This window comes from Oncorhynchus keta, chromosome 12 (assembly GCF_023373465.1).
Source record: "Oncorhynchus keta strain PuntledgeMale-10-30-2019 chromosome 12, Oket_V2, whole genome shotgun sequence".
NCBI classification, from domain to species: Eukaryota; Metazoa; Chordata; class Actinopteri; order Salmoniformes; family Salmonidae; genus Oncorhynchus; species Oncorhynchus keta.
Window position 1 is genome coordinate 24179620 of NC_068432.1, and position 13867 is coordinate 24193486.

Consider the following 13867-nt stretch of genomic DNA (forward strand, 5'->3'; position numbering starts at 1 on the left):
TGTGCAAATGAGGTAAGATAAGGGGGGTAAGGCAATAAATAGGCCATCATGGCAAAGTAATGACAATTTAGTAATGTTCTGGTGTTTTGTGGTGGAAAACTGTGCGGGTTGAGCGTAACAAGTCAATCCTGTTATCCATAGATAGACAAGCTAGAAATGTTTGAACAATTACATTTTTTTGTGAATCTTGCATTCAATAGCCACTCCCTGTTGCACACAACAAGCTTCCATCAGCCATAAAGAGGATTAATGCCTGATGCCTGTTACTTTATTTGGCACTTACTACCTCTTGAGATATGAAAAAGTGTTTTTATGAAGTTGAACATGTGCTCTTTATGATATAATGTTAAAATGAGGTGAAATCAAACATTTTTATTTTTATGAAGTTACACTTCTGAAAAGGAGCCAATTTGGAATGACCCTCCTTTTTGTCTGGGATCAGAGATTTCCTGCTATTGTTTTTCCTCTACAGAGCCTTGGCCTAAAAACATATTTCTTTCTCTTCCCTTCCCACATTGTGTAACGGCTCTCTTCTATCTCCTCCTCTGACGAAGAGGTGGAACAAGGATCGGACCAAAATGCAGCGTGATGATGATTCATGATATTTTAATGAAGGAAAAAACTATACATGAAGAAACTACAAAATAATGAAATGTGAAAACCGAAACAGCCCTATCTGGTGCAAACACAAAGACAGGAACAATCACCCACGAAACACTGAAAGAATATGGCTGCCTAAATATGGTTCCCAATCAGAGACAACGAAAATCACCTGCCTCTGATTAAGAACCGCCTCAAGGCAACCATAGACTCTCCTAGACAACCCTACTCAGCTACAATCCTAATACCTACTAAAACCCCAATACAAAAACACACCACAAAATAAACCCATGTCACACCCTGGCCTGACCAAATTAATGAAGACAAACATACATACTTCGACCAGGGCGTGACACATTGGAGTCACGACTACTACTTTCACTTTCACAGCATTGGGAATCATTTACAGGGAGTGTTTTCTATGTGTGTGTGTGTGTGTGTGTGTGTGTGTGTGTGTACATGTGCGTGTGTTCTTGGTTTCGTGAACACCTCCAGCCAAACGTTTCTAGGACATGAGGTTATTCAAGAAGAAGCAAATGCATTCGCACAATTTCCCAGAGGCACACTGTGCTTAATTATCAACAAAGCTTGTGCAGAATGCTGCTACAGCACAGATCATCACATTAAGATATGGTCCCTCCGTGCTGTTTTATACCCATGACCTTCCACTCCTAGCTACAGTCCCATCTGACTACCTGAAATTCACCATAGTTTACCACAACCAATAAGCTAACTTCATCGTTAGCTGCAAGCAATAGAGTTTCATCTTCATACCAGAATATTTATCTCCCTGAGCACATTGAGGTGTGTTTACAGAGGAATAAGAACTCAGGTGATTCTCGCTTGGATCCTTGGGCATATATAAAACACATTTTCCTTTAGACTCACTGTCAATCACTGCAACTGTATATATACATATACATACATATAACTATAGATATACACATCTCTCCCTTGTCTCTGTCTGTGGCCCTCCAGTAGCACCTAGACATATTCATGGAAGGTACTGTAGATTGGCATATGAGATGTGAACCCTCCTGTCATCTCCACAGTCCCTGTTTAATTCCCTGCATGGTCAGACATGCCTGTAGCTTTAATGTGATGGTGGGCCGTCAGGACCTCTCTCCTCCATCTCCTTCAGACCAGGGGGAGAGGAGAGGTCGTCCATACCTATCACCTGCCTGCCTGGCTGCCTGGAGACGGAAATGGGAATAGGTTTCGCATGCGGGCGATGAAAAGCAATTTCCAAGAGACACCGTATCCCCACTGCCAACCTTTCTGCTTTCATTATAGGGGTTTATGGTAGGAAATTATAGGAAAATGATTTGACTGAAACACACACACACACACACACACTGATTTAACAAAAAATCTTAAACTGCAAACGGCTCAAAGTTTTTAAAATAGATATACACATCTACCCACCGTCAACATCCACTTTGTGCCACAGAACGAACACCAGTCCCACTTCTATTAGAAACAAGAACAGAGACATGCAAACGCGTAGGCAGGATCACCACACCTGTGGTGTTGTGTATCTGCAGCATCTGTTAATCAAAGCAAAGGGAAAGGTAGACAACAGGAAAAATGATCACTAGAACGAAAGAGGTTTGATGTATGGCTATGCGGCTGCAGCTGTAATTAAAGAATATTTCTTGGTATTTCCAGGGCCTACAGCATGTTTCATGTCACTGTGCTTCATAACTGACAAACAACGCTGGCAACACAAATAAATGAGTGGTGTGCTGGCAAATAAAGATTTATTATACATTTGTATATTATTTTTAAATTTTTAATTACACCCGCTCCCAAATATTTGCAAGGGAACAATGCAAGAGTAAAAATAACAGTGTGTTTGCCATTGTGAAGAGGAACATTCTTTGTTCAGTTACTGTGACCTTAGCTCTCAGGTATGTAGTTAGGTGAGGTAAGGTTAGGTAAGACATATTGTTCTGTATGTGCGTGACTGTACTGCCCCTAGTTGTTTCAGTGCACAGTACCACAGATAGAATCCTAATTGGCACAGCAGCCAAACGGAAAGTTCCTTTGGAGAATGAGAGCAGACTCCTGTGGATAGAGACACACAGGATCACATCCTGTTCCTGGTAGCTGAGTCTCTGTGGATGATATCTGAGCCTGTGTGGTGGCTGGGTTGTTCTAGTCAGGCCTTCTGCTGTGGGCTAGTCTTTGTTAGGACTGGGAGTGTCACAGATATGCTTGTGGGTCTTACTGTAGGAGATAAGTGACCCTCGGGACAACATTAGCCCTCATATTCATCTACCATGTTTGCTGCAAGACTGAAATGCAGATATAATGGTGGAGGGGGACGAGGAGAAAAGGAGTCACTCACAATCCATTTAATCTCCTCTCTCGCTGTCGAAACCATTATCATAGTTATTCTGTCGACTTGTGTATATATATTGTATTACCATTATTTAACCAGGCAAGTCAGTTAAGAACATATTCTTATTTCCAATGACGGCCTGGGAACAGTGGGTTAACTGCCTGTTCAGGGGCAGAACGACAGATTTGTACCTTGTCAGCTCGGGGGTTTGAACTCGCAACCTTCCGGTAACTAGTCCAACGCTCTAACCACTAGGCTACGCTGCCGCTCCATATAGCCAAGCTATCATTGCTCATTGTGTGTTTATCATTGTGTATTTCTATTGTATTTATTTATTTATTATAAGGTTTTTTGTTGTATTTTGTGTTGTTGGGAAGGGCCCGTAAGTAAGCATTTCACTATTAGTTTACACCTGTTGCTTACGAAGCATGTGATTTGACTTGTCAAGTGTCAAAGCTCTTCCCTTTGACCTTAGCTTATCCTCAGATTCACAGCAGTGTTTCTAACCCAGGGGGAAAACATGATTGTTGAGGTTTGTGTGTTCAGCCATTTCTGACAGTAATCATGGCGGGGGCTGTAGCTGTAGTCATTGACAGAGCCAGAGGGAGCAGACAGAACGGACAAATAACAGCAGCCAGCAAGCCAGTCAGGCCTGGCTAACCAGAGCAGAGGATTAGACAGACCAGGCCAGGGAGGGAGCCATCACATCAATCTCTAATTCAATCACACGGGCAACTTTCCTCAGTGCTAACTGAGTTATGGCAGTCAGCGTTGGGAGGTAATAAAGTTTGATCCAAAGCAGAAGTCTTGGCGATATAATGAATGGCCCTCCAGGTCCCCAGCACCAGCAGCAGGATGGCTTGTAATTAAGTACTCTGATGGTACGTGGAGGAAATACAGGATGACCACCACAGAAATAGAATTACTAGCATGGGTACACTTAACGTGTGTAGGTATACTCAACATGATGCCTGTTCTAGTCATCCATTTCTAGGATGACCACATCATCTTCTGAGACTGGGCCACATTCCACCTCACTACTCACTGATGGAGATCACTGTCATATAACCCTCAGCACCACAGGGCATTGGACTGACTAGACAACTAAAAGGTCATGTATCACAGGCTAATGTTCTCATTCGATGATTCACCAACAGGTGACAACTCTATTTGAATATGCCAAAAGTCTATGTGCTAATACGTTAGTACTCGAGTGTAAAGTTCATCGCCTTTTGTTTTAATGGGTGTTGTTTGTGCATGTTGGATGCTCCACACACACTAACCTACAGTATCAGAGTGTATGCACACAACATCCAACGCTATGGCTGACCCTGTAAATCAACACATATCGCTGCAGCTCTCCGGTGTATGTGAAAACATGACTTTATTGGTATATGACGTCTGTGGTATCATACACTCTCACTAAAACCTCTCAGTCCCCGTATATAGCCCTCCCTAAGCCTGACCCAGAGAGAGTGAACGGGGACCTCAGTCCACCCTGTGTGATTGGATACAGAGTTACCATGGTGTTACTGTGGTTCCCAGCCGAGAGTTAATGCATTGTCACGCATGGACGCTACCTCATCACACACCTTACTCTGGGGACAGGCCAAGGGCCAACAAGTTCTCTTCAAATACCTTTATAGAAACTTTATATTTTTCTCATTCTCACGGCTGTGTAATTCAGTATCATTTTCTGGCGTGTCTCACTAGTTCATTGACAAACGTGAGCAGTCAAGCGACCAGAGAGAGCAATAAAGTCAAGGCTGAGCTCTCCTCACTTCTCTCCTTCCAACATTTCTTCTCTCCTGTCATATTCTCACTGAACAGTCCAGGGAAAAGAGAGAGGAGAATCAAGGCTGCTCTACTGAGCTTTGCCTGTCTCTCTTCACGTCACATCTCCTCTCTTCTCTTTCTTTTCCCTTTATCTTCTCTTCTGTCTTCTCTTCATTTCTCTTTTCTTTGTCTTTTTTAAGTCTTGTCTTCTCTTCTGTCTTGTCCTTTTTTTTTTTTTTTTTTTGGGGGTGAGAAGGATTACTTCTCTTTGGTATTCCTTGTCTGTCTCCGGAAGGTGGTGATTGACTCTTCATTTCTCTTTTGACTTTGCCTCTTCCTCTGGTAGGGAGGCTCTGCTTGTTTGGGTGTAGGGCCACCCCTAGGTGCTTCCCCTCTATTACTCTCCCTAAATCTGATTGAATACTAAACATACTCCTACAAAAGTAGGATGTTTATTTTAGAGGATTGACTCTGCTAAAGGTTCAGTGATAATCACAGAGCCTAGGCCTCCTGACTTCACGGCTGTCTGTGAAAATTATTGGAGGACAATTATACAAAGTGTTGCTGCATTTGTCAAAAACATGATCTTTTTCAACCATCGCCGGTTGAGGCTGAGTGCCCTTCAAACCATCGGGAGAACATCTCTCTGAATCTCTCTGTTGTTCGCCACAAACAATTATCCCAATTGTGTAACATTCTAGGGTTGTTTTTCCAGGATTTCAAACTTCAAGGATAACCGTGTCAGTGGTGTAACCACAGAGGACGTATGAGCCTGAGCATAAAGTCAAACCCATGTGGATGAACTCAAAGAATATTCTTAAACAGCATATGTTGCTAAACAGAGAGGCAGGCCTCTGTTTTGGCTGGTGATTTACTATCATTAGTATCACATCGGCTTTGCTGTTGTTGTATTCAGCCAGACAGGCTGCAGGGTAATTTATAAGTGCGGTTAGACTCTCAGTGCGGTCCTTGCTACAGCACACATGCATGTATGCCCGCACACACAAACACACATACACACATACACACACACACAGATAAACACAGAGAGCTGATAGAGTGGCAGTGATTCGTGACTGACTTACCCCAAGGTGTAAAACTATAGCTTTGCTTTCCATTGTGATCCATGTTTGCCGTCTCTGTGTTTGTCCGTCTGTGTGTCTGCGTGTCTGTATGGATGTGGGGTGTCTGTAAATAAGACACATTAGCCCCTGGGTGACCTACAGTATCCTTTTCCCATTGTTTCCTCTGTCTTTCTCTTCCCCGTTAATTGTTCTCATGCCCTCCCTTCCAGTCCCACCTGATTCCAATCTCCAAGAATGTACATGGTTTGTGTGCACATGAGCGTGAATGGCGCAGGAAGCACAGTAAACAGTGTCTAATAGGAACAGGAAGAAGGAAGGAGATGTGTGTTGAAGTGCTGTGCTGAACGCTTTTCACTGCCATGCAGCTATTGTGGAGACGGCTCTTTAAACTCCCGTAATTACGTTTTAACAGCTCTTTTTCGTGGCTAACTGCCTTTATTACTGCTGTACCTGCCGCCCAAATGGCCAAGTGTAGCGTCAAAAGTCCTCCTGCCCACTCTTGATGGATACTCATTGTATCTGGGACCAGTTCCGAGGCGCCCATCCAAATTAACGTTGTTGTTTTAGGATTTAGATCATCCTTGGTGCTTTGCAATTCTATGTGCAGTTTACAGTATGTAAGTCAGCTCAATGGTTGTTTGTGGCCCGTTTTAATGCTACATTATTTACTTTTATGCTATCGTAGCTTGGGTTTTACAGCACTTGCCAAGTTGCCATTGTGGATATTTTGTATTCAGGTGAACTCCACAAACACTCTCAAGTCAAGTCTCAACTCCAGAATAACTGAGTTTGCCCTTTATAATCACACGTCCATTATGTCTCTCTAAACATGTCAATAAAACATGGGACATTCAATATGGCATATGAGATGAGAGCGGGATGCTTTCCCCACTCCCCTGGCCCTGTTGGATGGGAGAATAATGAATGCTGTGAGGTTACCATATGCAGTTTCACTGCATCGCACCATTGTGTAATTTGTTACTGCTCCCTCAGCTTCTATATTCATGAGATTGCATTTACCCATCTGTGTCCATAGTGGGCTGCTACTGCTAATCTTGAACACGAGTCAAATCACTAAATTGTATGTACTGTATATGCATGCATACAGTACATGTAATCCTGAACATCATCAAAACCATCATATACTGTATGTACAGTTAACGTCGGACGTTTACATACACCTTAACCAAATACATTTAAACTCAGTTTTTCAAAATTCCTGACATTTAATCCTAGTAAAATTCCCTGTTTTAGGCCAGTTAGGATCACCACTTTATTTTAACAATGTGAAATGTCAGAATAATAGTAGAGAGAATTATATATTTCAGCTTTTATTTCTTTCATCTCATTCCCAGTGGGTCAGAAGTTTACAAACACACAATTAGTATTTGGTAGCATTGCCTTTAAATTGTTTAACTTCGGTCAAACGTTTGGGTAGCCTTCCACAAGCTTCCCAAGTTTCACAAGCTTCCCAGTTTAGGGGCATTTTAGCCCATTCCTCCCAACAGAGCTGGTGTAACTGAGTCAGGTTTGTTGGCCTCCTTGCTCACACATGCTTTTTCAGTTCAGCCCACACATTTTCAATAGGATTGAGGTCAGGGCTTTGTGATGGCCACTCCAATACCTTGACTTTGTTGTCCTTAAGCCATTTTGCCACAACTTTGGAAGTATGCTTGGGGTCATTGTCCATTTGGAAGACCCATTTGCAACCAAGCTTTAACTTCCTGACTGATGTCTTGAGATGTTGCTTCAATATATCCACATAGTTTTCCTGCCTCGTGATGCCATCTATTTTGTGAAGTGCACCAGTCCCTCCTGCAGCAAAGCACCCCCACAGCATGATTCTGCTTCACGGTTGAGATGGTGTTCTTCGGCTTGCAAGCATCCCCCTTTTTCCTCCAAACATAACGATGGTCATTATGGCCAAACAGTTCTATTTTTGTTTCATCAGACCAGAGGACATTTCTCCAGAAAGTACGATCTTTGTCCCCACGTGCAGTAGCAAACCTTAGTCTGGCTTTTTTATGGTGTTTTTGGAGCCGTGGCTTCTTCCTTGCTGAGCGGCCATTGAGGTTATGTCGATATACGACTCGTTTTACTGTGGATATAGATACTTTTGTACCTGTTTCCTCCAGCATCTTCACATGGTCCTTTGCTGTTGTTCTGGGTTAGATTCGCACCAAAGTACGTTCATCTCTATCATCACGTCTTCTTCCTGAGTGGTATGACGACTGCGTGGTCCCAAGGTGTTTATTCCTGCGTACTATTGTTTGTACAGATGAACATGGCACCTTCAGGCATTTGGAAATTGCTCCCAAGGATGAACCAGACTTCTCAAATTTCTTGGCTGATTTCTTTTGATTTTCCCATGATGTCAGGCAAAGAGGCACTGAGTTACCAGAAGCTTCTAAAGCCATGACATAATTTTCTGGAATTTTCCAAGCTGTTTAAAGGCACAGTCAACTTAGTGTATGTAAACTTCTGACCCAATGGAATTGTGACACAGTGAATTATAAGTGAAACAATCTGTCTGTAAACAATTGTTGGAAAAATTACTTGTGTCATGCACATAGTAGATGTCCTCACCGACTTGCCAAAACTATAGTTTAACAAGACATTTATGGAGTGTTTGAAAAACTAGTTTTAATGACTCCAACCTAAACTTCCGACTTCAGCTGTATACCACAGGGGGCTGTTGAGGGGAGGACGGTTCATAATTATAGATGGAACGGAGCATATGGAATGACATGAAATGCATGGAAACGACATGTTTTGTATTTGATACCATTCCACTTATTCCGCTCCAGCCATTACCACGAGCCCGTCCTCCCCAATTAATGTGCCACCAACCTCCTGTAATGTGTACTGTACATTTATTATATCACAGACTGACTGTGTATACATGTTTTTAATCATCAATAGGCAACAGAAATCAAGGATAAATGCTTCAGTTTGATCTTCCCAGTAATCCTATAGTACATAACACAGTAGCTATAGATCTTCCCAGTCGTCCTACATACAGCAAAACAGTAATCTACTCTAGTCTTCAGACTTTATCCAGGTAAAGTGAGTCCAGGGTTGTCAGACTTGTACGTTCTTGATAAGTCTGTTCCCATTAACAGAGCTATGCAGCCTAGAGCGATCATATCGACCTGAGGCACAGTGCTTATCTGATGCAGACAACAATTGCCCCCTCTCCGTATACCTACCCTCAAGGCTTTCGTGCCACTTGTTTCAAAGCTATGTTATGTGGTTTGATTTAATTCCTGCATCGACTATTTGGGGGCCTGGCATGTTTCTTCATTATTTATCCATTTGGGTTTTGGCTGTGTGTGACTGCTGTCATCTCTCTGCTGTGGAGAGGAACGGCGAGGGAAGTGCCTTGAAAAGGAAACCCTGCCTGTGTCTTTGTGCACCTTCCACAAAACCAATGATAGTTTGATAGAGAAGGCCATTAAAGTATCATTAGCCAGGCTGCTTTGAAGAGCCGGGCCCCTGCAGATAAACACAGGGCCATTCTGAGCAGGACAGAGACAGAGCTCTGGGTGGATTGGGGGTACAGCATCCTCAGCTCTGGGTTGGGGCTCCAGCAGCCACATCCTCAGCCTCAAACAGCTCACTCTAATGGGGTGATGCTGGTACACAGTGCCCTAACTTCCAACACATACAACCTCTCCCCGTTCCCTCTGCTTCTTGGACTTCTTTTTTTGCCACCTATTTCCTTTTTCTCACCCCCTTCTTTCTCTGACTCCATTTGTCTCCTTCTCATTTTCTCTCCTTGTTTTTCTCCCTATCTCTATCAGTTTCTCTCTCCTCTGTGCCCTTAGCATGACTCTCACCAGTCTCTCCCAGAGGGTTTTCAAACACACATCAAAAAGTTACATCTTATCACTCTCTCTGCATGGAACATGTCATAATATAGAGCTCCCTTCAACCCTTTCCCAAAAATATATAACATTGTAGCATAAAACAATTTTGATACTTGACATCCCCATTGCCTTATCTTATAACTTCACTATTACACTATTACACTCTGCTGCTACACTGTCCTTGAAACTCAGAAACTCTGGAATCAATACATGAACAAAAGATGATACGTGTTTAATGTGTTTTATAGACAGACAGACAGACAGACAGCTGTGAATGATAGCTCGTTATCGATAGTACCCTATTATTTCATTGTATCGTAAAAAAACAAACAATGACAGTCCAGTTTAATGGAAATATAACCTTAGTTTTTCCTCAACATGAGTAAGAGTAGGAATGATGATACTCAGCAATGGATAGCTGCTTCTTGGCAGCGCTGGCTGGCAAACCTAACTCAATTTTGAAAAACTGAGCCACTCTCTCAGCCAGTCGCTACATGGGGCACTAAGGATGTGATACTGTCTGGGAAAGCTGATTGCTGCATATTAAAGTGCCAGGCTCTTTTCTTGTGGTCGTCAGTTTGGCATGAGAAGTGCTAATGGTTTTTGGGAGACATGATTCACTTTGCATTAGCCAGGCCTGTCAATCCAGAGCCATCAGAGCTCCTTTTTTTCCTTCTCCTCAATCAGTCCTTCCTCCATCACTCCCTGGCTGAGTTGAGACTCAATCTCAATAGTGATTTATTTTTCTATAGGTGCTATTCAGGGTGCAACTGGAGATAGGGCAGACAGTGCAGCTCCTAAATTACACTTTTGACCGTATCTGTGGGCTGTCGGCTCATAATGCAAAACCTCTAGTGCCACCAAGTGGCCGGGGGTCAACATTACCAGGAACACTTGTCAAGCTGAACGCAAAGAGCCAGGATGGAAACTTTTACAGCTGGATCTTTGATTTAGTTCAGTTGGAAGGATGATTGAAATGTAAGGATAACTGAGAGAAGCACATGAGAAGGAGGGATGTAAGATATATTTGTGGGAAGCTGAACAATAGGGGATCTTGTTGTCCAAAGTGCTGTCTAAAGATATTGTATTTGAATGTAACCCTGGTTGTAACCAAAAGCCTCTTCCATTTCTCATCTCTCCTCCAGTGTTTATCATGGGATCTGGGCTGCTGGTCTATCCCTTTGGACTCAACTCCACCTTGGTGAGATCCTTCTGCGGGGACTCAGACATCTATTATGCCGGGGACTGCCAGATTGGCTGGGGATACATGCTGGCCATCGTCAGCGTCATGCTCACACTCTTCCTGCCTTTCTTCGCCAAATATGCCCCAAAGGAGCACCTGTCCCCGACACCCTTGCCCACTCTCTTATAGGGCAACAACGGACCCCACCCTCATCCAGTCAGTCTACTACAATACTCCCTACGTCCGTGTATGATGTCATGGAGATGGAGAAACCCCTGCGTCCACTTCTTCTGTAGGATACCATTTTAAAAAGCCCTGCCCACTGATATACAACTAGCCTATACACAACTGTGAATAACATTTATGTACCGTCTTCCTTCAAGCAGAATATATCTCTTTGATCTAATCATTTACCTTATTGTTATGTTCTTTGTTTTACTGTCAATTTGTGACTGCATTTTCTGTTTTTTTTCTGGAAAAAATACATGTTTGAAAGAAACACAAGGATTGATAACAACAACCTCTGTTCAGATAGACAGAAGTATACATAAATATTCATCTGTTATACATAGAAAGTTGGTTAAACATTACAGTAACCAGACAGAGGGTGATGGTCAGGACTATAACCATAATGACTCCAGGGTGACATTAATAGTGGGCAATACTGAATAAGTGTAACATTCCAGAATCATCAGAGTTGTTTGCAAGAGAAAAGGTGGGACAATAAGGAGAATCTTCAATTGTCAAGGGTGGCATGAGAATAACAGACAATATGAAACATTTCTACAGTTATCAAAGGACATGGACATGCTTCAATCTTCAATTTATTTTACCTTTAAATCAATGGGTTCATGTGGATATGGAGAACAGTCAAGACAATAGGAGACCCATTTAACATCAAGACAAAGCAAGGATCAGAAAGTTATGACATTGACTCAGACCCATAGATCTCAACACAGTGAGCGCATTCAAAGACTCCGTCCAGAGGAGTTTGAGGAAAGGGGATTGTATATAGGTTTGGATCTAGATGCAGTTTGGATCCAGTATTGAACAACACTCTGGCTGTAAGGATGTCATAAGATGGACGTGTAGCACAGTGAAACATTAGCCTGGGGACTCGCCATCTGACTTAGCCTACACCTTCAACATGGTTCTAAAAGGTCAGAGACCATTCACATTTTCAACAAGTCTCAAGCAGTGAACCATTGGACAGTAACAATTCTAGAGAAATTGTTGGACATGTTTTTCAATGGAGGAGATGTACCAAACAATAAAGAAGTGTCTGACCTGCCTTCAAGACAAATTAATATAGATAAAGAGGTGTGCATAATAACACAATACTTGTCTGATAGTCAACTTTTAAGGCATGTGAAAAGCATTTGTTACAAATTTGATGTTGGGATGATATGGCATCCTTCTACCAACCTTTCCAGAGTTCCTAGTGTTAATATGGTTGTCTTGTTAGCCCAAGTCATTATTATTTCAGTTTTTACACAACACAATACTAGCGATACACTATAATTCAGGACTACGTTAAATCAGGCGAAAGGCAAGAAGATAAGATAGCATTGTCTTGAAATTCTAGACTAGAGTGCAGATAAAGTTGGGGTTAGTTAATAGTAAAACAGCTGATCTAGATTAAAATATATCTGCTCTGACCATACCAACGTGTGCCTTTATAACAAAACCAAGACAAGTTATTTCAATACTACACTCTTAGAAAAATGAGTTCCAAAACAGTTCTTTGGCTGTCCCCATAGGAAAACCAATTTTGGTTCCAGGTAGAACGCTTTTGGGTTCTACATTGCATTGAACCCAAAAGCGTTCTACCTGGAACCAAAAAGGGTTCTTCAAAGGGTTCTCCTATGGGGACAGCCGAAGAACCCTTTTAGGTTCTAGATAGCATATTTTTTTCTAAGAGTTTATTAATATCAGGTTACTATCTACTTCAACTGTGGATATTGTAGTGTAGAAATGTTCACATTATTTTCCCTGTGTGCTGTACTTTTCCTGTATATGTTTCAAGATGTGCTTCTTCTGTACATTATAATCTTCTTGAATTTGGAAGAATGTTCTATAGAAGAAAAAAACTGATCTCTTCTTAAAGCTTGAAGGTAATGAGAGAGAGAGCTGTACTTGTGTTGAATTATGCCCCTGACAATTTATTCACAAGAGGAAAATGACTTTAATCACTAAATTAAAAGGTTGTGACATGCAGCTAATGCATTAATTCCTGGCATGCCCATACACCAAGTAGAGTGGCACAACTTGAGAGCAGTACAAATTGAACTTAGCCCGCAGTTATTAGTGTTAAGTTGACACATTATCCAGGTAATATGTAAAGTGTGGCTAAAAATAATTAACTTCTGAGATAAGCCAATGGATTAGTGTGTTTTTGCCATCACATTTCTCCTAATTTAATCGTTTTATTCTTATCATGTTTCATGGACAAATTGTATAATTTCCCTGACTACGCAGCCAATTCCACAAATCGGTGTGCTTTTACATACATACTGCATTCCAAGGTGTGTGTGTGCATGCGAGCTTAATACTGAGATGAACGTCATTGAAAATTGCCAAAATTACTTAGAGGAAAAGTCCTGATAAAAAAACATATGTAATTGTGTTGCCATGTTTTGAAAAGAAGACCAAGAAAGAAATGCTGGTATTTGTATTGGACCTGATACTGTGCTTGATACTGGGAATGACTGGGGTTCACCTACTGCACAGGATTTGTACCCCGATATAATGTTGAAACATTGTGTGTCAAGTCTCAGCACTGGTGAAACTGTTTTTGTAGAGTAGTAGAACTAGTTTTTCCATTGTAATATGTTGGTTGTAAATAAACTAATAACTGTATGTTATTGTATCTCACTTTTCATTCTTAACTGCCCCTCCCCCCCTTTAAATATATAATTTGACTTATTACATCAACAATGTTTGTTTTATCTGAAACTTCCCTCTTAACAATGTTTGCTGTTCTGTGAATTTTCTTTGTAATTAAAAGTTT

At 41.7% G+C, this 13867-nt stretch overlaps 1 protein-coding gene across 1 annotated transcript in view; it reads left to right on the forward strand.

Annotated features, from left to right (window-relative positions):
- The window catches only part of LOC118371989 (LHFPL tetraspan subfamily member 7 protein-like), a 250013-nt gene extending 236175 nt beyond the window's left edge, over positions 1-13838 (forward strand). Inside the window, exon 3 of the mRNA XM_052457885.1 lies at positions 10820-13838. Within this exon, the coding sequence (XP_052313845.1) occupies positions 10820-11046 (227 nt within the window). The 3' untranslated portion in view covers positions 11047-13838. The remainder of the gene's footprint in view (positions 1-10819) is intronic.
- Positions 13839-13867: the final 29 nt, after the last annotated feature.